Source organism: Somniosus microcephalus, chromosome 12 (genome assembly GCF_052327205.1).
Source record: "Somniosus microcephalus isolate GS21.2 chromosome 12, FLI_Smic_1.0, whole genome shotgun sequence".
NCBI lineage: Eukaryota > Metazoa > Chordata > Chondrichthyes > Squaliformes > Somniosidae > Somniosus > Somniosus microcephalus.
The window spans coordinates 70,097,661-70,119,387 of NC_140998.1; the positions used below are offsets into that span (position 1 = coordinate 70,097,661).

The 21,727-nt window shown below is 40.9% G+C and overlaps 1 protein-coding gene across 10 annotated transcripts in view; it reads left to right on the top strand.

The window, feature by feature from the left end:
• The window catches only part of klc1a (kinesin light chain 1a), a 131,624-nt gene that overhangs the window by 40,929 nt on the left and 68,968 nt on the right, over window positions 1–21,727 (top strand). For all 10 annotated transcript variants that reach the window (XR_015080210.1, XR_015080211.1, XM_086003063.1 and 7 more), the window contains exons 3-5: window positions 1,395–1,625; window positions 5,093–5,171; window positions 11,801–12,026. Coding sequence is in view for 8 of the 10 variants with exons in the window: in XM_086003063.1 (XP_085859189.1) it covers window positions 1,395–1,625; window positions 5,093–5,171; window positions 11,801–12,026 (536 nt within the window). In the remaining 2 variants the exon portion in view is untranslated. The remainder of the gene's footprint in view (window positions 1–1,394; window positions 1,626–5,092; window positions 5,172–11,800; window positions 12,027–21,727) is intronic.

Genomic DNA, 21,727 nt, shown 5'->3' on the forward strand with positions numbered 1-21,727 from the left:
CATGCAATTTACTTCAACCTTATGTGCTTCCAATGCTACTCTGGTTATTAAGGCAGACAACTATCCCTTTTTGAAGGTGAAATGCTTTGCCATTGTGTGGCATTACACTTAGCAGTCTTTCTGAGAAATTCCTCCTCATTAAGGCTTAAATGTTACTGATTTTGGAATTAAGCCTGTTACCGCTGAATGAAAACCAGACTTTCAGACAATTAAATAATATTGATTTCATGAATTAATTTCCAGACTGCTTCAGGTGACCAAGGCACCATATCGGGGCCTTTCACTGTTAATGCTTGCTATTTTCAGCTCACTGGATAAATGCAATGGTTGACATGCTACTGACCCATGCAGACCACAAAAACTTTGGACTGTGTGCTGTGTTAGCTAGTTTCAACAAGGTACCAGAGGGGCTTCATGAGCCATAACCTTCAGGAGAGAAAAGGGAGAAAGGAAAAAACAGTGGGAATAGAAAAACATTATTTTGACCTTCCAGGCATTTTATCAGCTGAACGATGTTACATGTGAGCTGATGGATAGGAATTATGTAATTTCCCATAGACAGACTTTTTTTTTTTTCTCTTGACACTTCAACCTCATTATAACCCTGTTATCTGGAAGCAAGTATTTTGTGTGTGACAATTGGGTATGTGCTGCACTGAATGTATTATAACTTAGCATAAAATGCAACCTAAACATAAAAATATCAGGAAACAAATCCAAGGGTTTGACAGAGATGGCACAATAACCAAATGTCTAAAAGCACATTTATGCTGACTCTTGGTGCTGTAATCTGGGGTCAATATTCAAATGTGCTTGTGCCATGATAGTGGAAATTCCCTGCATTAATGGAGCTTTCCAGCAGCATAATATTTTTTCTTAATGCTCATATGTTAGATGTTTCTTGTGTACATTTAGCGAATTTTTGAAGGCATTTATTTTTAATTTGCAGTATAGGGAGAATATATATACAGTGAAGCCTATAAAAAATAGATATTCCTTCCTTCCAGTAGTATGAATTACCCATTTTTTTTTTTAATAACCAATTTTCAGCTGGTACCTACTGGGAAAGCAGCATTAGCATTGAAACTTAAAAGATGTTAATTTAAAATGTTTAGAATTATCACAAAATTGGAATGTGAAGCTAAATTGCTAGATTACTATTCTATTTGGTATGACAAAAATGTAATGTAAATTGAACTTGGGCAGTATAGTTACAAAACTGAATTACTCTATTATGCAAGTAAAACCTGCATTTATTTTTATTTACAACACCTTTCCACAGGTTTCTTGGAGAATATTTACAATAATTTAAACAATTTTGGTATTTAAAACCTTGATGCATAAATAACAATAACAATCTTGCAAAATATACTTACTATACTTTGTGTTTTAAGGTGATGATGGCATTATCTAGTCACTTAAGTGCAGTGGAATCAGAAAAACAGAAATTACGTGCTCAGGTGCGTCGGTTGTGTCAGGAGAACCAGTGGCTACGAGATGAGCTGGCAAACACACAACAAAAATTGCAGAAGAGTGAGCAGAGTGTAGCTCAATTGGAAGAGGAAAAGAAACATTTAGAATTTATGAATCAACTCAAAAAATATGATGAGGATCTTTCACCACTGGTGAGTAGATGGCAAATGTCACCCGAATGGGTATAGATTATAGATAATTACACACTGGCCTGCTTGATTCCTTTTAAATGTCATTTCAGAAGTTGTTGCTTGTAAAATTATAATGCAACTGAGCAGAATGTAGCAATCATGTCTGTATGTGTTTGTGTTCTAAATACAATCTAAAATTAGCTTCCCTTCTTTGGGGCCCCCCTGATGCATTTTTCTAAAAACCAGTCAAGAAGACATATAGGTAATCTCCACCAAGATCTCTGCTAATATCACCCCTATGAAAAGGTAGACTTGTAAATTTTCCCTTCTCTACAGGGAGGAGGTGAGTACATAACTGCTCATGTGCCGGTCCGTAATGGCATAGCTGAAATAGTGTGCAACCTTGGTGTCCTGTTTTGACACAATATTATCAGCATCTATCCTTATCTCAAGCTTACTGCTGCTGAAATCCTTATCTACGCCATAGTCACCTCCAATGCTCTTCTTACCGGCCTTCCAAATTCCATCCTACATAAACTAAAAAGTTGTCATTTCTGGCACTATGTCCTACTCCCCTATAACCCCTGTCCTCCTCAACCTCAATTGGTTCCCCATCCTCTTAACACACAGAATTCAAATTCCTTAAGCTTGTGTACAAGTCACTCCACAGCTTAACCTCTCCATTCATCTGTAATCTTCTCCAACCCAATGTAAAAAGAAAATTTTGCATTTATATAGCGCCTTTCATGACCCCAGACGTCCCAACGCTCTAGAGCCACTGAATTACTTTTGAAGTATATAGTCATGGTTGTAATGTAGGAAATGTGGTAGCCAATTGTGCAAATCAAGCTCCCACAAACAGCAATGAAATAAATGATCAGATCATCTGCTTTAGGTGTTGGCTCAGACACTGGAAGATTTTCCCTGCGCTTCCTCGAATAGTGTCTTGGGATCTTTTATGTCCACTTGAGAGGGCAGACGGGGTCCCAGTTTGACGTCTCATCTGAAGGATAGCACCTCCAACAACAACTTATATTTATATAGTGCCTTTTAATGTAATAAAACATCCCAAGGCACTTCACACGAGTGTTATATAAAAAAAAACAGAATTTGACACAGCAATATAAGGAGATGTTAGGGCAGATGATCAAAAGCTTGGTCAAAGAGGTAGGTTTTAAGAAGCGTCTTAAAGGAGGAAAGAGAAGTGGATAGGCGGAGAGATTTAAGGAGGGAATTCCAGAGCTTAGGACCTAGGCAGCTGAAGGCACAACCGCCAAGGATGGAGCATTTAAAATCAGGGATTTTCAAAGGCCAGAATAGGTGGAGTGCAGAGGTCATGGGGGATTATAGGGCTGGAGGAGATTACAGAGATAAGGAGGGGCGAGGCCATGGGGAGACTTGAAAACAAGGTTGAGAATTTTAAAATCAAGGTGTTGCTTAACTGGGAGCCAATGTAGGTCAGCAATCACAGGGGAGATGGGTTAGCAGGACTTGGTGCAAGCACACGGGTGGCAGAGTTTTGGAAGGTAGAACTAGGGAGGCTGGCCAGGAATGCGTTGGAATAGTCCCGTCTAGAGGTGATAAAGGCATGGATGAGGGTTTTGGCAGCAGATAAGTTGAGGTAAGGGTGGAGACAGGCGATATTACGAAGGTGGAAATGGGCAGTCTTTGTGATAGAACGGATATGAGGTAGGAAGCTCGATTCATGATTAAATAGGGACACCCAGGGTGCGAACAGACTTGGTCAGCCTTAGACAGTGCGACGTTCTCTCAGTACTGCACTGAATTGCCAACCTAGATTATATGGTCAAGTCTCTGGAGTGGGACAGAAACCCACAACCTTCTGACTCAAAGGCTAGAGTGCTACCACTGAGCCAATGTACTATTGAATGTCTCTGCTCCTCCAATTCTGGTCCTTTTTAGCATCACACTGCTCCCCCCATCAGCTCCAGTTTTGGTGACTGAGCTTTCTTGACCCCATAATCTGGAATGTTCTCCCTAAACTCATCTGCGATGCTACCTACCGCTCCCCTCTTTCAAAAGGCTCCTGAAATCCTACCTCTTTTGCCAATGCTGTTCAGTCACTTATCCTAACTAACTCTTTGTATGCTAGGCATCTTTTCTTGTTTCTGTAACCACTTTGGTAGGGGTGTTGCTAAAGAAAGGAGAAATAAAATTAAAAGGGGATAAATAAATTTAGTGAACAATGGCCCGTATTTTCCGATCGCAGGACTCCCGCAGGCGGAGGCCTACGATCTGGAAAAATCTACGCCCTTACCTGAGGGCTCCCGGGACGCGCACGCTTCCAGCCTGGGCGCCTCCAAACTTGAAGTGTGCAGGGCCTCCGTATCCCAGGGGCGCATGTAGTTCACAGCGTCCCTGGGATCACGTGGGCCATGGGGAGCCAATCACAGAAGGGAATCTCCCTTCATACACTTGACAGGAAGACCTGTCAAATATATGAATGGAGATCACCCCAAAAACATAGTAAAACTTTAAATACATTTTAAAAAATTACATTTTTAAAATGACTTGAAGTTACAATAAATGAAGTATTTTAAACAAAAATTTAATTTTTTGAAAAAAATAATTAAAGTTTTTTTACAGGGCTAAAAATAAACTTACCTTTTTTAAAAGTATTTTTAAATGATAAATTAGTGGGGAAAAATGTTTTTAATTACTTTGTTCAACTCTTATCCAGGTGTAAGAATTGTAAGGGTTTTCTGCGGGCGGAGGGTCTCCATGCGCTGTGCATGCCTGAAACTGGCATCTCCGATGTCCCGACGGGTGGGTACACAGCGCGTACCCATCAGTAGGGATCGGAATATCTGGGCCAATATCTTTTTTTAATGTGCCATTACCAACTGTTAATTTCCCCCTTCTGAAAATTAATTCATGTTGATATTTTAGAATGTTTTAGCTATCAAAGTAATAGTGCGTTTTTGCAAAACCCTTATCAACCAATAGAGAGATTATTAGTATTGACCGTGACCTGTTTGCTCTTAACTAAAGACATGCATTCTACAATGTAAGCTGTTTGGTTGAGGGAATGAGTCATATATATTCAGTCATTCATTATCGTAATGTAAGGCTGATAGATGTTAATGTTGGTATACAACAGTATGCAAAATGGTTGATTTAATACTATTACTTGAACAATAATTGGGTCAGTTACTGAGGTTGCTACTGGCAAAATGGGTTCAGCCAAAAAGCTTCACTCATCACTATCTCTTGTAAATTGCTATGATACTGATGAAATACCTGAAATTATATGTACTTTTCACTAACCTCAGATTTATTTTACTTTGTTTTAAGTGGGAGAAGAGAATTTAGCTCTAGTCACAGAAAAACATTGAATATACCAGTACGTGGATAACTGGGCCTAACTTTTAATTACAGGAACTACACAAAACATTTAATGTTCAACTGCATTGAAGAATTCAGTTAGTCTCCTATAGCTAATGTATACTTTTTTATAAATCATACAGGAGGACAAGGACACTGATTCATCGAAAGAACCTCTGGATGACCTTTTCCCAAATGATGATGATGAACCAGGACAGGGAAGTAAGTGTTTAGAAAGGGGCATTTGCGTCTTACTACTGTTGAATAATTTTGTAATGATATTGGTGGGCTTTTTTTTTAAACTGCAAATTTAACTTTTTGTAATCACATTGTAATAAGTAAGCCTTGTGATAATGCTATAAATCACCTGATATTTTAACATTTCAGAATAAGTACATACTTCAGATTTCTTTTGATTCAACTGTGATGGGCAAAGAACTGCAGCAAGAAATGGACATGAGTAATTTATTTCAGGGCTTCTCAGATTTTTTTCTACAGATGGTTCAGAATAACCTACTTGATTAGGACCAGTTTTCACAACTAATGTATTTGGCAAATTGTAGTTTATCTTGTATTATCCGTTGAAGATGTCATAGTGATAAGGCCCAAGTTGCACTAGAAATGCCCTGAAACACAAGGAAAATTAATGTCATTTGTCTTGAAATCTTACACCAGATGGAATACGCAGAATATTAAGCTGGTGTTTTTGTTTGATCAGTTGGATATCTGACACGTATGGAAACCCACATGTCTCCAACCCAATGCAGTGATATGCAAATTGTGCCAAGGGACTGGTGGGTAGACAATGTAACACCTCTTCAAGAATGGAGAGATGGATAAATTGAGTAATTATAGACCAGTTAGTCTCTTTCTCCATAGTGATACACCATACTTACCTATACCCATATTTTGGTCAGACAAATTTAGGGGCATCCAGCTGTGTGCAAAGGTGTTGCTGGAGCTTAACTAACTGAAACCGTGAAACTAGTACAGAGAACTGGTCTGTTAGTCCCATGCTACAGTTTGAGGCATTAGCTATATTTCTTCTATCATGCACCTAAATTTTTGTAACAACCACCCCCCCTCCTCTCAGTTACACACCTTGATTGTTTTCTGGATATCCATACAGACTATATCTATTGCCTATACCTATATAAATTAGTCATTTAAAAAAAATCTCTACTGAATTGGTCAAACACTACTTGCCTTTAATGAATCTGTGCTGACTGTTCTTAATTATTCCATGCATTTCTAAATGCTCACTAATTTGATCTCTGATAATGGATTCTAAGAGTTTGTCCAAAATTGACCCTAAACCAAGTCTATAGTTACTCAGTTTATCCTTCTTTCCTTTCTCAAACAGAGACATTACTCTGCAGTTGCACAATTTGCCAATCTAAGGAGGATTAAAAATTAGCTCCGAGGCTTCCTTCCATAACCTCGGGTGCATTCTATGAAGAAGAATAGATCTTTGGAAATTGCATAGAATCTACAGCACAGAAATAGGCTATTCAGCCGAACTGGTCTATGCTGTTTATACTCATGAGCTTCTCATTTTAATGACCTCTTCCCACCCTGCCCCCATATTCCTGTATTCCCTTCTCCATCAAGCCATCCCTTAAATATGTCAATGCTATCTGTTTCAACCACTCCGCGTGGTAGTGAGTTCCATAATCTTACCGCTCTGTGTAAAGACATTTCTGCTAAGTTATTTCTTTCATTTGTGCACCAATGGAAATAATTTCTCCACGTCCACCTTATCGAACCTCCTTCATAACTTTAAAGACCTCTATCAGGTCTCCCTTTAGTGTTCTCTTTTCCCGAGAAAAGAGCCCCAGCCTTCTCAATCTTTCATGATAGTTGCATTCTCTCAATTCTGGTTACATCCTTGTAAATCTTTTCTTCACTTTCTCCAGTGCTTCAATATCCTTTTCGTAAGATGGAGACCAGAACAGTGCACAGTACTCCAAGTGTGGTGTAACCAAGGTTCTATATAAATTATCTCCCTGCTTTTAGAAACATAGAAGATAGGAGCAGGAGTAGGCCATTCGGCCCTTCAAGCCTGCTCCGCCATTCAGTGAGATCATGGCTGATCATCCAAATTCGGTACCCTGTCCCTGCTTTCTCCCCATATCGCTTGATCCCTTTAGCCTTAAGAACTATATCTAACTCCATCTTGAATATATTTAATGATTTGGCCTCAACTGCCTTCTGTGGTAGAGAATTCCACAGGTTCACCACTCTCTGGGTGAAGAAATTCCTCCTCATCTCAGTCCTAAATTGCTTACCCCTTATCCTCTGACTGTGACCCCTGATTCTGGACTCACCCGCCATCAGAAACATCCTTCCTGCATCTAGTCTGTCTAGTCGTGTTAGAATTTTATGTTTCAATGAGATCCCCTCTCATTCTTCTAAACTCTAGCGAATATAAGCTGAATCGACCCAATCTCTCTTCATACGTCATCCCTGCCATCCCAGGTATCAGTCTGGATAATCTTCGCTGCACTCCCTCCATGGCAAGAACATCCTTCCTTAGATAAGACGACCAGAAATGCACACACTACTCAAGATGTGGTCTCACCAAGGCCCTGTACAACTGCAGCAAGACATCCCTGCTCCTGTACTCGAATCCTCGTTATGAAGGCCAACATACCATTTGCCGCCTTAACCGCCTGTTGCACCTGCATGCTTACCTTCAGCAACTGGTGCACAAGGACACCCAGGTCTTGTTGCACCTCCCATTTTCCCAATCTATTGCCATTCAGATAATCTGCCTTCCTGTTTTTGCCACCAAAGTGGATAACCTCGCATTTATCCACATTATACTGCATCTGCCCACTCACCCAACCTATCCAAATCATACTGGAGTTTCTCTGCATCCTCCTCACAGCACACTCGCCCACCCAGCTTTGTGTCGTCTGCAAACTTGGAGATATTACATCTAGTTCCCTCGTCTAAATCATTAATATATATTGTGAATAGCTGGGGTACTAGCACCGATCCCTGCGGTACCCCACTAGTCACTGCCTGCCACTCGGAAAAAGACCTGTTTATTCCAACTCTTTGCTTCCTGTCTGCCAACCAGTTATCTATCCAAGTCAGTACCTTACCCCCAATCCCATGTGCTTTAACTTTGCATGCTAATCTCTTATGCGGGACCTTGTCGAAAGCCTTCTGAAAGTCCAAATACACCACATCCACTGGTTCTCCCTTATCAATTCTACCAGTTACATCCTCAAAAAATTCCAGTAGATTTGTCAAGCATGATTTACCTTTTGTAAATCCATGTTGACTTTGTCCGATCCTGTCACTGTTTTCCAAGTGCTCTGCTATTACATCTTTTATAATGGACTCTAGCATTTTCCCCACCACTGATGTCAGGCTATAATTCCCCATTTTCTCTCTACCACCTTTTTTAAAATAGTGGTAGAGTTTGTAGTCTACTCCTCTAGAAATGAACCCAAGAACTTTGTTTGCACTCTTTTATGTCCTCATCAATTTGCATTGCTAGATCTCTGCTCCTCTACCTTCCAAGGAATAAATGGCCTCATTTCTCCTGTCAAAATTAACCCACTTGGACTTCACTGCATTGAATTTAATTTGCCATTTATCCGCTCACTCTGCAAGCCTGTTGATGTTTTCTTGTATTTTGGTGCAGTCCTCCACGTTATTTAGGTATACCCCAATTTGGTATCGTCTGCAAATTTTGACACCGTACCTGTAATTCCTGAATCCAAATTATTTATGCATATTGTAAACAACAGTGGTCCCAGCATGGATCCCTGTGGACACCACTTGCCACTTTCTGCTCGTCTGAGAATTTTCCCTTAATTACTACCCTCTGTTTTTGGTGTTGTAGTCATCATTCAATCCATTCTGCTACCTGATCCTTGACTCCACTTGCCCTCACCTTTGTCATGTGTCTGTTAACTGGCATCTTATCAAAGGCCTTCTGAAAGTCCATGCATATCATATTTACTGCATTGCCTTTGCCTACTCTTTCTGTTGCTTATTCAAAGAACATAAGAACTAGGAGCTGGCGTAGGTGGTCCCTCGAGCCTGCTCCACCATTCAATAAGATCATGGCTGATCTTTGACCTCAACTCCACTTTCCTGCCCGATCTCCATATCCCTTGATTTCCCTAGAATCCAAAAATCTATCTATCTCAGCCTTGAATATATTCCCGATTTAGCATCCACAACCCTTTGGGGTAGAGAATTCCAAAGATTCACAACCCTCTGAGTGAAAAAATTCTTCCTCATCTCAGTCTTAAATGGCTGACCTCTTATCCTGAGACTATGCTCCCTAGTTCTAGACTCTCTAGACAGGAAACAACCTTTCAGCATCTACCCTGTCAATCCCCCTCAGAATCTTATGTTTCAATGAGATCACTTCTCATTCTTCTAAACTCCAGAGAGTACAGGCTCAATCTCTCCTCATAGGACAACACTCTCATCCCAGGAATTAATCTAGTGAACCTTCGTTGCACCGCCTCTAAGGCAAGTATATCCTTCCTCCGATAAGGAGACCAAAACTGTGCACAGTACTCCAGACTCACCAGAGCCCTGTACAATTGTAGCAAGACTTCTTTACTCTTGTACTCCAACCCCCTTGCAATAAAGGCCAACATGCCATTTGTCTTCCTAATTGCTTGCTGTACCTGCATGCTAACTCTGTTTCTCCTGTCCGAGGACACCAAAATCTCTCTGAACACCAACATTTAATAGTTTCTCACCATTTAAAAAATATCCTGTTTTTCTATTCTTCCTACCAAAGTGAATAACCTCACATTTCCCCACATTATACTCCATCTGCCATCTTATTGCCCACTCACTTAACCTGTCTATATCCTTTTGCAGGCTCTTTGTATCCTCCTCACAGTTTACATTCACATCTAGCTTTGTATCAGCTGTAAACTTGGACACATTACCCTTGGTCCCTTCATCTACGTCATTAATATAGATTGTAAATAGCTGAGGCCCAAGCACTGATTCTTGCGGCACCCCACTAGTTCCAGCCTGTCAACCCGAACATGACCCCGTTTATCCCTACTGTCTGTTTTCTGTCCGTTAGCTAATCCTCTCTCCATGCTAATATATTACTCCAACCCAAATGCTTTTTGGAAATCCAAATAAACTACATCAAATGGTTCTCCTTTATCTACCCTGCTAGTTACATGCTCAAAAAACTCTTAATAAATTTGTTAAACACGATTTCCCTTTCCTAAAACCATGTTGACTCTGACTAATCATATCATGATTTTCTAAGTGTCCTGTTACCACTTCCTTAATAATGGATTCCTTAATAAAATAAAATACAATAAAGTTGGTTAAACATGACCTTCCATTTAGAAATCCATGCTGACTCTTTGAATTATACTCTCCATCTCTAGTTTTGTTATCTCATCTTTTTAGCAACAATTGTTGTGCCTTTCTTTCCACTGATAAGCGAACTGGCCTATAGTTACCTGGATTAGTTCTATCTCCCTTTTTGAAGATAGAAATTACATTTGCTGTCAACCAGTCCTCTGGCACTATTTGTTTTTCAATTTTTTTTTTATGTGGATACTAATGCCTCTGCTATCTTCTCCCTAGCTTTTTTGAAAATCCATGAGTGAAATCCATCTGGATCCTGAGTTTTGTCTTCCTTAAGTTAGGCTAGTTTATCTAGTATCTCCTTTCTTTCTATCAACTGTTGTAATATCCTTCTTGACTTCTTCTACTAGTGTAATTTTCTCTTTGTATGCCTCTTCAGTGAAAATTAAGTCAAAGTGTCACTTCCGTATCCAATCATTTTAGTATAATCTCCTGAGTTTATTTTGTTTATCCCTTAATCGCCCTATCCTCGACATAATTCTCCTTTTAGTTACTTAAGTGCCTATAGGATACTTTACTGTTTCCTTTTATAATCTGTTATATTTCATATTTCCTCCTTGCCTTTCGAATTGTCCTCTCTCCTAATTTCATCATATTCCCTTTTGTCATCCTCTCGTTTGTTATTTATGTACTTTGTGCATGCCTTTTTCTTCAGATTCAATTTTATCCTCACCTCTTTATTTATCCATGGCGCTTTGTTCTTGGCTAGTTTTTTTTTTAGTGGAATATATTTCTCCTGAACCCTACCAATCTCTTATTTAAATATTGCCCCCTGTTGTACTACATCTTTGTCAAAGTTTTTCTCCCACGTATCTCCCTTACCTCCATCCCTATTACATCTGTTTCTTCACTTCTAATTACTGCCTCCAATTCCCCTGTTTTGTTGCTGATGCCCTGTACTATACAGGCAAATTTAAATAAAACAAAGGAATTTTCCACGATAACAAACCTCTTATATTGATGGACGGTGATGGGTATAGGACAAACCAGATTAATAAAACTTAAAATGACCTTCTAGAATTTTAAATAATTGATTAAAGTTGAATATTCCCACCATTTCTCCAAGGTATTACTCTTGATGTGAAGTGATAGTGTGCACACCTAAAGAGGAAAGTCTTGAAGCAACACTTAACATCTAGTTACAGTTCCTCTCTTGGAATACTAGATTAATCAATTGTGTTCTGATTACAGCAGAGGAAGAACTTCATTTTGACATTTGGTGTTATGTTAGTAAGAGGCGTAAATCAAAATGGATGACTTTGAAATCCTAAAAAACAAATTTCTTTGAGCACTTGGGTAAACCAATATTTTTGATGGAAGACTTGGGGGAGGGGAGGGAAATGCCCGTGTGCAATCTCTAGGGTGTAAATAAAATTCCATGGACTGTGCTATATCTAATATACAATATTACAGATAACTATGTTTTATCTACATCTAATGTACAATATTATAGATAACTTTCTGTCAATTTGCAGTTCAGCAGCAACACAGCAGTGCAGCTGCTGCAGCACAGCAAGGTGGCTATGAGATTCCAGCCAGACTAAGGACCCTACATAACTTAGTCATACAGTATGCATCCCAGGGCAGGTATGAAGTAGCCGTACCTCTTTGTAAACAGGCTCTTGAAGATTTGGAGAAAACATCGGGACATGATCATCCTGACGTTGCTACTATGCTGAACATTCTTGCTTTGGTATACAGGTTAGTATGACCTTTCTACTTTTGGAAAGATATGAATTTTTAAAATATATTTGTGCAAAGGAAATGATTCTGACTTGTAGAACAACTCACTTATGCTGGGGACCTTATTGATGCAATCTCACTTTAAATTGCAGAAACAGTAAGTTCGTTTATTTATTGCAAATAAAATGTAAATTTGTTTAAGCACAAATAGTGAAATACTTACAGCTGGGATTGAGGGGCTTTGAATGTTTACAGTGTTCTTCAACATTGGCAAACAGGTTTGAATCCAATAATGTCTAATGGGACGAAGTTCTCTTCTCTGTCAGCTATAAAGATCCAAAATTAAATGACTGAAGCAGTCTGAACCTAGTTTCCAATGCATGCAAACCTATAGCATAAATCTGCACATAATTCAACACTAAACTTAGTCTGTCCTTCAGATGCTATAATGTTGGATGGTATGGGACATGAAAATGTCAGCTGATGCCATAGTATGTGCTTTGCTGGAGGAGTGCAGGAGAAAGCTTTACTCTGCATCTAAGCTCATGTATAGCTGACCTGGGAGTATAGAAGATGTTCCCCTTCTCAGCACTATTGCCCATACTGATTTGTATAAGGAGTCACTAAGTAGAAAGTGAGATAAAGTAAGTGACTTTTTTTCTGTCCGAAAGTTCATCGAACTTAGTGAATTGTGTCACACACACACACACCACCTCCATACACCAATTAAAAATCTACCTAATTTTCACTTGTTAAAAGAAAAAGGTATGAGATATTTAAGGAAGGGAGCTTTGGTCTTCACAGCAGGAAGAGATGGGAAATGACTACAAGGGACCGTGTGAATCTAATGGATATATTGTGTTTGATACCGATGAAGCAACAAAGGGGTAGCCACAAATAACACCACAACACCATGGAGCAGGTGGTTACCCAGGGCAAAAAGGGAACAGGTGTGGAAGATTCTGTTATTATGAGGATAGATAGCTTTATTTGCAGCTGCTACTTGGAGTTCTGAATGGTTGTTGCGTTCCATGTGCCAGGGTAAAGGATATGTGGATGATAAAGCTTTTAGAAAGGAAGGATGATCAGCCAGAAGTTGTTGGAGACAACAACATAGGAAAGAGTACTATAAATGGCTTGCAGATGGCGTTTGAAGAGTTAGGGTTGTCGATACTGACAAGACCTCAAGGGTAGTAGGGTTAGCATTACTTCCCGCATCTCTCATTCTCCTACTGAAGGAGAAGAAGACATGAGTGGTTAAGAAATGGTGCAGCTGGGAGGGTTTCAGACTTTTGGGCCATCGAGGTAAATAGTGGGAAAGATAGTCCATACGAAGGGATAGAAGGGACTGGCTTCATTTGAACTGAAAAACTACCAGTGTCCTTGTGGAGAGAATTAATTAGTGGGGGAAAGGTTTAAACGTGCATGCCAGTGGGAGGGACAGGCATGGCAGACTGAAACCTAGGAATGTTGGAGTGTTGGGGCTGCCCAGATGTTAACCAAAGACAAAGTAGGCTTCAGTTGTTAAAGATCTGGACCTAGACATAGAGATTGATGTGAAAATTTTCTGATAATGGCAAACTGGGAGGATAAATGCAGGAGAACATAAGCAGGCTAATAGACAGATAAGTGGCAAGAGCATAAAAATGTGAGTTAATATATTTTGGGAACGAGTAAAGAATGAAATATACCTTTGATGGTAAATCTAAGGAAATATATTAAATAAACTAATCAGAATCAAAGAGGATAAAGACCCTGGATTGCATACACACGTTTTAAAAGAATCTAGGGAGGAGATGGCAGAGGCATGACTACACAAATTTAATAATTCGTTAGAACAAGTTGTAGTGCCAGAGGACTGAAGGATAGCTAACTTAATACCTGTATTTAAGAAGGGAGATAGAACATGTCCAGAGAACTATAGACCAGTCAACTTAACATCAGTGGTAGGAAAAATAATGGAATCCCTACTAAAGGAGAAAATAGAACATCTAGAAACCAAAAATATAATAATGAATAGTCAGCATAGATTTCAAAAGGGAAAGTCTTGCTTGACCAACCTCATTGAATTTTTTGAAGAGGTAGTAGAGAGAGTAGACAATGGTAATGTAGTAGATGTAATTTATCTAGATTTTCAAAAGGCCTTCAATAAGGTACCACACAATAGACGAATGAATAAGGTCAGAGAGTGCAGAGTCAGGGGATAAGTAGCAGAATGGATAGCTAGCTGGCTTCAAGACAGAAAGCAGAGAGTATGGCTAAAGGGTAGCTGTTCAGAGTGGCAGGAGATGGGAAGTGATGTTCCACAAGGATCAGTGCTGGGACCACTTGTTCACAATTTTATATTAACGGTTTAGACTTTGGAATCAAAAACACAATTTCTAAATTTGCAGATGACACCAAATTGGTGGGGGGGGGGGGAGGAGAGAGTCAATACTGAGGAGGACTGCAACAAATTACAGGAAGACAAACTTGCAGAATGGGCATATAATTAGCAAATGAATTTCAACACGGATAAATGTGAGGTATTACATTTTGGTAGGAAGAATAGGGAGGTCACATTACTTGGCGGGCACGAGTCTGGGTGGGGTAGAGGAGCAAAGGGATCTTGGAATACAAATACACAAATTAAAAATAGCGACACAGGTTAGTAAGGCCATAAAAAAGCAAACCAAGCACGAGGTTTTATTTCTAGAGCGATAGAATTGAAAAGTAGTGAAGTTATGCTAAACTTGTATCGAACCTCAGTTAGACCACACTTGGAGTACTGCGTACAGTTCTGGTCGCCATATTATAAAAAGGATATAGAGGCACTGAAGAGGGTGCTGAGAAGATTTACAAGGATGATACCAGAAATGCGAGGGTATACCTATCAGGAAAGGATGAACAGGCTGGGTCTCTTTTTCTCTTGAAAGAAGAAGGCTGAGGTGTGACCTAACAGAGGTCTTCAAAATTATGAAAGGTTTTGATAGAGTAGATACAGAGAGAATGTTTCCACTTGTGGGGAAGAGCATAACTAGAGGCCATCAATATAAGATAGTCACCAAGAAATCCAATAGGGAATTCAGAAGAAAATTTTGTACCCAGAGAGTGGTGAGAATGTGGAATTCGCTACCACAGGGAGTGGTTGAAGCAAATAGTATAGATGCATTTAAGGGCGGTTAGATAAGCATATGAGGGAGAAGGGAATAGAGGGTTATGCTGATAAAGCTAGATGAGGAAAGTCTGAAGGAGACTCGAGTGGAGCATAAACGCCGGCATGGACTGGTTGGGCCGAATGGCTTGTTTCTGTGCTGTATATCCTATGTAATCTCTCAGTGCAGTGGAGAGGCAAAAGTATGTAAGTTTGCAGATGCTTATACATGGGTTGACAGTTTTTTTTTAAAAAGCCATTAAGCAGGCAAGTGGGATTTTAGAGTTTATATCAAGAGGGATTGAATAGATAACTCTGTACAAATTAATCGTTGGGGCACATCTGGAATACTGTGCAGATTTGGGCTTCTCATTAGAGGAGAGAATAAAGAGTCGTTCAGAAATAGGAGGAATCAGGTGGGGGGAAATGCAAGTCAGACTAAGATGGGTTTAGAGTGCATGTACGTAAATGCCTGGAGCGTGAGAAATAAGGTTGGTGAGCTGTAGGCACAAGTAGCCACATGAGATTATGATATAGTAGCAATAACGGAGATTTGGCTCAAACAAGGGGAGGAATGGGCACTTTATTCCTGGCTACAATGTATTCCGTAAAGATAGGGAAGTGAAATACGGAGTGGGGGTGGCCGTATTGATCAAAGATACTGTTACACACTAGAAAGGGGTGATGTACTGAGGGTTCAAAGACAGAATCTATTTGGTTAGCATTAAAGAATAATAGAGGCGCTGTTGCGCTGCCGAGGTTATATTACAGGCCAACAAATAGTGCGTAGGGGATAGAGGATCAAATTTGTCGGCAAATTGCAGAAAGAGGCAAGAACTTTAGAGCTGTGTTAATGGGGGACTTCAATTATCCTAATATGGTGTGGGGAAAATAACAAAGTAAAGGGCTAAGAGGATGAGGAATTCTTGAAATGTGTATGAGAGAGCTTTCTTGGTCAGTATGTTTCCAGCCCAATGAGGAAGGAAGCAATGCTGGATCTAGTTCTAGAGAATGCAAGTGGAGCATGTTTCAGTGAGAGTGCGTTTGGGAAATAATGATCACTATCATTAGGTTTAGAGTAATTATGGAAAAGGACAAGGAAAAATCAAATGTGAAAATATTCAACTGGAAGAGTGCCTATTGCGACGATGGGGAAACTTTTAGAAACATTAATCAGGGACAAAATGAATTGGCGCTTGGGGAAAATATAGATTAATAATTGAAAGCCAGCACGGATTTGTTAAGTGATTTGTGTTTGACTAACTTCATTGAGTTCTTTGAGTTCTTTGAAGTAACGGAAAGGGTTGATATGGGTAGTGCGGTTGATGTTGTTTATGTGGACTTTCAGAAGGCGGTCGGTAAAGTACCACATAATAAACTTGTTAGAAAAATTAAAGCCCATGTGATTAATGGGGCAGTGGCTGCGTGGTATGAAATTGGCTAAGGGACATAAAGCAGAGAGTTGTGGTGAAGGGTTATTTTTCAGATTGGAGGGAAGTCTGCAGTGGAGTCCCCCAGGGGTCGGTGTTGGGACCACTGCTCTTTTCGATTTATATACAGGTAGACTATCCTTTATCCGAACTTCCGAAAACCTCTCAAAACCGAAAGTGTTTTTGTTCAGCGTAAGTCGTGCACACGACATGACCAGAGTGGCGCACGACTTACGCTGAGCAGGGCAGAGGGTCACAGAGTTCCCTCCTGGGTAGGAGATTGCAGGCCGAGCCAGGCAGTGTGAAGGAGGTACCGGGAGAGTGAACCCAACAATACAGCGGCCCGTCCGATATTCTTTTCCCCCGACCCCCCCCCCCACCACCCGACCCCCAACCTGATTTGCGGGCCAGCTTAGTAGGAGTCAGCCGATATCCGGCTTTCCAGAGAAGCAGGAAGGGGAATGAGACACGGAACAGTCGCAAGAGGTAGCCTGAACTTTTACAATTTATATTAAATACAAATTTCCCAGTCTTATAATAATACCTTCTGAAATCCGAAAACCGAAACTCAGCTGGTCCCAAGGCTTTCGGATAAGGGATAGTGTACCTGTATTAATGACCTGAACTTTGGTATACAAGGCATAATTTCAAAGTTTGCAGATGACACGAATCTCGGAAATGTAGTAAACAATGAGGAGAATAATGACAGACTTCAGGAGGACATACAAACTGGTGAAATGAGTAGACACTTGGCAGATGGAATTTAATGCAGAAAAGTGCAGTGTGATTAATTTTGGTAGGAAGAATGAGAAGAGGCAATATAAACTAAATGGTAGAATTTTAAAGGGGGTGCAGGAACAGAGACCCCTAGTGGTGTACGTACACAAGTATTTGTGGGTAGCAGGATCAGTTGAGAAGGCTGTTAAAAAGGCATACAGGATCCTTGGCTCTATAAATAGAGGCATAGTGTACAAAGGCAAAGAAGTTACGCTAAAGCTTTATAAAACACTGGTTAGACCCCAGCTGGAGTGTTGTGTTCAATTCTGGGCACCATACAGATTTAAAGTTATTGGCAAAAGAACCAGAGGTGATACAGGAAACTCTTTCGTATCCAGCACCGACGGGACTGGGATGGTGCCAGTTGATTAAAAATTCCGGATAACGGAGAGGTATATCTACCGAGGCTATTTTTAACCAACAAAAATAAAAAAATCAAGAAATGTGCAGTATAATTGGGTATTCACCTGCAGAATGTTGTTAAATGAATGGTGGAAGATGCTTGATTAAGTACAGTAATGCCCGTTGAGGGTAATCCATAACACTTTAATTACTTAACAGTAAAACAAAACTTATAAACGACTGTATACTGTAGTTTTCGGAGTGAGAATTTTGCCGGTTAAACGAGAGTTTCCTGTATGAGGGGGAAAAAAATTTACACAGCAAATTGTTAGGATCTGGAATGCACTGAATAATAACTTTCAAAAGCGAATTGGATAAATACTTGAAAAGGGGAAAATTGCTGAGCTATGGGGAAAGAGCAAGGGTGTGGGACTAATTGGATAGCTCTTTCAAAGAGTCGGCACAGGCACGATGAGCCGAATGGCCTCCTTTTGTGCTGCATCATTCTGTGATTCTAGGAGGGCTGTAATGGCCCTGGTGAAACTGCAATGCAGATTTACCAGGATGATGCCAGGAGTGAGAGCGTCTGAGTAACAAAGAAAGGCTAGAACAACTAGCGCTTTATTATATTGAACTGAGAACATTGAGGAATTTGGTAGAGATGTTTCAAATTGATAACCACCAAAAATACATGGACTATTTCCATTAAGACACCCTGTAGAGTCAGCAGATAAAGTAATCATGCCTCTCAAATCACACATCACATATCCAACATAGAAAAAACAATGGCAGCCCTGGAGCAGTCTTCTATTGGAATATGTAATCCTTTTGGCACAATTGGCATTCAAAAAGCTATTGGATAATTACTTAAAGACTAAGAATATGGGGATAGGTTGGATGGGAAAGCAGGAAAATCGAGCTATGTAAAATAAGCCCTCAAGTGTGGCCTAAACTCAGTGCAAGCAAGAAGGGTGAACATGATGAGCATGGAAGAAAATATAATCTGTTATAAAAATGGTGAGTAGCCAGAACATTCTGTAGACCCATTAAGTACAGTGGGGCTCCACTACATTACTTGACAGCCCCACTGTACTGGCCCTTCCTGTAATGTCCGTGTGTAATTGAGACACGGACTGCAGAAGTTGGTTATAACAGGTGTTTACTGAATGGAGACAAAACTGGAACGACTATACAAAGTTACTACACAGGCTTATATACAGGGGTGGTCACTACTGGTACTGCAGTATACAGGGGCTGCAGAATATGGTTCCTTCTTCAAAGTACATACACTACAATTCCTCCCCTTTTAGCTAAACAGTACATAACATTCGATTAATAATTAAATAACATATTTACAATTACAGTTGCTATATACATTAGCTGAAGTTAATCAATTATAAATTCAGTCTTTGAGGAGGCTTCCTGATTCTGTCCGGATAACGCCTCTTTGGGGTATCAGGTTCTTCTGGCAAAGTTGATTCGGGATCAACGTCGTTGTTTGGTTCGTCTGCTTCCAATATCACCGATTCTGAGGTAGATGCAATTGGTACTTCGGTTTCATCACCAGGTGTATAGGGTCGTGGTGTAGATTTGACGTTTTCCAGTGACTCTAGAATCTGGTCAGCATGGCGTCTTAAAATGCTCTCTCCAACGTCCACGGTATACATTAGAGGTCCTTGTCGTGTGCAGATCGTTCCTGGCTGCCATTTCTCTGTGCGGTAGTCCCGGGCCAAAACTGGTTGACCTATCTTGAAACTCCTGGTTGGCCTTTCATTCATATTCTGAAACTGCCTGTTCTCCACATCTCTTCTGATGTTTGGCTTAACCAAATCCAAGCGGCATCTTAGTCTTCGATTGAAGAACATCATGGCTGGAGTTTGGTTGGTAACCGCATGTGTCGCATTCCGGTAGACAAACAAGAAGTTATCCACCTTGTGTTGTAGGGGTATGTCTTCATTACACATTGCCTTGATAGCCTTCTTGAATGTTTGAACGAACCTCTCAGCCAATCCATTGGTGGCTGGATGATATGGGGCGGATGTGTAATGCTTAACACCGTTGTTCTTTAAGAACCTTCGGAACTCTTCAGACACAAACTGTGGTCCATTGTCGGAGCAAATCTGTTCAGGCAGCCCATTTCTGGCGAATATGGTTCGTAAGACTGTGATAGTTTTTTCTGTGATGGTTGAGGACATTTTTATTACCTCTGGCATCCACTGCAATTAAAAACATCGAGTCCATAAATGGACCAGCGAAATCAATGTGTACCCTTTGCCATGGGGATGAGGGCCACTCCCATGGATGTAGAGGGGCGTTTTGGACCTTCTGGCATCCTGTACAGCTCTTGGTCATCTCTTCGATTTCTCTATCGATTCCCGGCCACCACACAAACGCTCTGGCTAAGTTCTTCATTTTTACCCCTCCCAGATGACCCTCATGAAGCTCATTGAGCACTCTATCCTTCAATTTGGGTGGAATTACTACTCTGGATCCACACATCAAGGTTCCTCGGCACACTGACAGCTGTTCTCTTCTCGGCGAGAATGCTGGCAACAGTGGTTCGCCATGTGCTGGCCATCCCTTCACCGTTAAATCATAGACCCTGGAGAGTGTCGGGTCATTTTGTGTTTCCTTTTCTATGTTTGCATTCGTCACAGGAAGACATTCGACTGGTCGAGTGGAATATCTCCACAGGATCCACTGCAGGTGCTTCTTCCACCGTCGGCAACGGTAGGCGCGACAATCCATCAGCATTCCCATGCTGTTTAGTTCCTTTGTACTCGATGTCATATTGGTGTGCCCCTAGGAAAAGGGACCACCTCTGTAGCCGTTGTGCTGTCATTATCGGGACGCCCTTCTTAGGGTTGAAAATGGAGACAAGAGGTTGATCAGTTAGTAGAGTAAATTTCTGTCCGTGCAGGCAGTGATTGAACTTCTTCACCCCCCACACCAGGCTGAGGGCCTCTCTGTCAATCTGGGCGTAGTTACGCTTGGCTGCAGTTAACGAGCCTCTGAACCATCAAGGGATTTATGTGACAGTACCGCTCCAACGCCGTAGGGAGACGCATCACACGCCAGTCTTATCGGTAGTGATGGGTTTTAGTGAGCCAATACTTCTCTTGAAGTGATCAGGCCTTTACACTTCTGAAAGGCCTGCTTACATTCATCGCTCCATTTCCATGCTACTCCAGTTTGTAGCAGGGCGTTCAGTGGGTGCAGAATTGTGGACAAATTCGGCAAAAACTTATGGTAGTAATTCACCAATCCGAGGAATGACCTCAGTTGCGACACATTTTCAGGCGCTGGAGCCTTAACTACCGCTTCAATTTTGTCAGGGGACTTATGTAACCCCTCTTCATCAATCACGTGGCCACAATACGATATTTGTTTCTTTAAAAACTCGCACTTGGGGCGATTGGCTCGTAGCCCATGTTCTCTTGGTCTAGTGAGCACCTGCTCTAGGTTGGCAAGGTGTTCACTGGCATTTTCACCTGTCACTAGGATGTCGTCCAAGTAACACTGAGTCCTCGGAATCCCTTGCAGGACTTGTTCCATCGCTCTTTGCCATATAGCCGGAGCTGATGCAACTCCGAATACCAGTCGATTATACTGGTAAAGACCTTTGTGAGTGTTTGTCGTGAGATATTTCCTAGAGGATTCTTCAACCTCCATCTGCAAATATGCTTGCGCTAGGTCAATTTTTGTAAAACGTTTCCCTCCAAATAGTGAGGCAAAAATATCTTCTATCCTCGGAAGAGGATACTGTGCTGTGTGAAGGACTGGGTTCACAGTCACCTTGAAGTCCCCACAGATGCGAACCTTCCTTGGCTCCTCAGACTTATTGTTTAACGTTTTCTTCATGACAGGAACGATGGGTGTCGCCCACTCGCTCCAGTCTACCTTGGATAACACGCCTGCATTCTCCAGCTCTGCCTCGACGGCTGGGCGAATTGCATACGGTACCGGTCTTGCTTTGAAAAACTTGGGAATTGCATTCTCTTCTATTTTTATCGAGGCGGTTACGCCTTTAAGAGTTC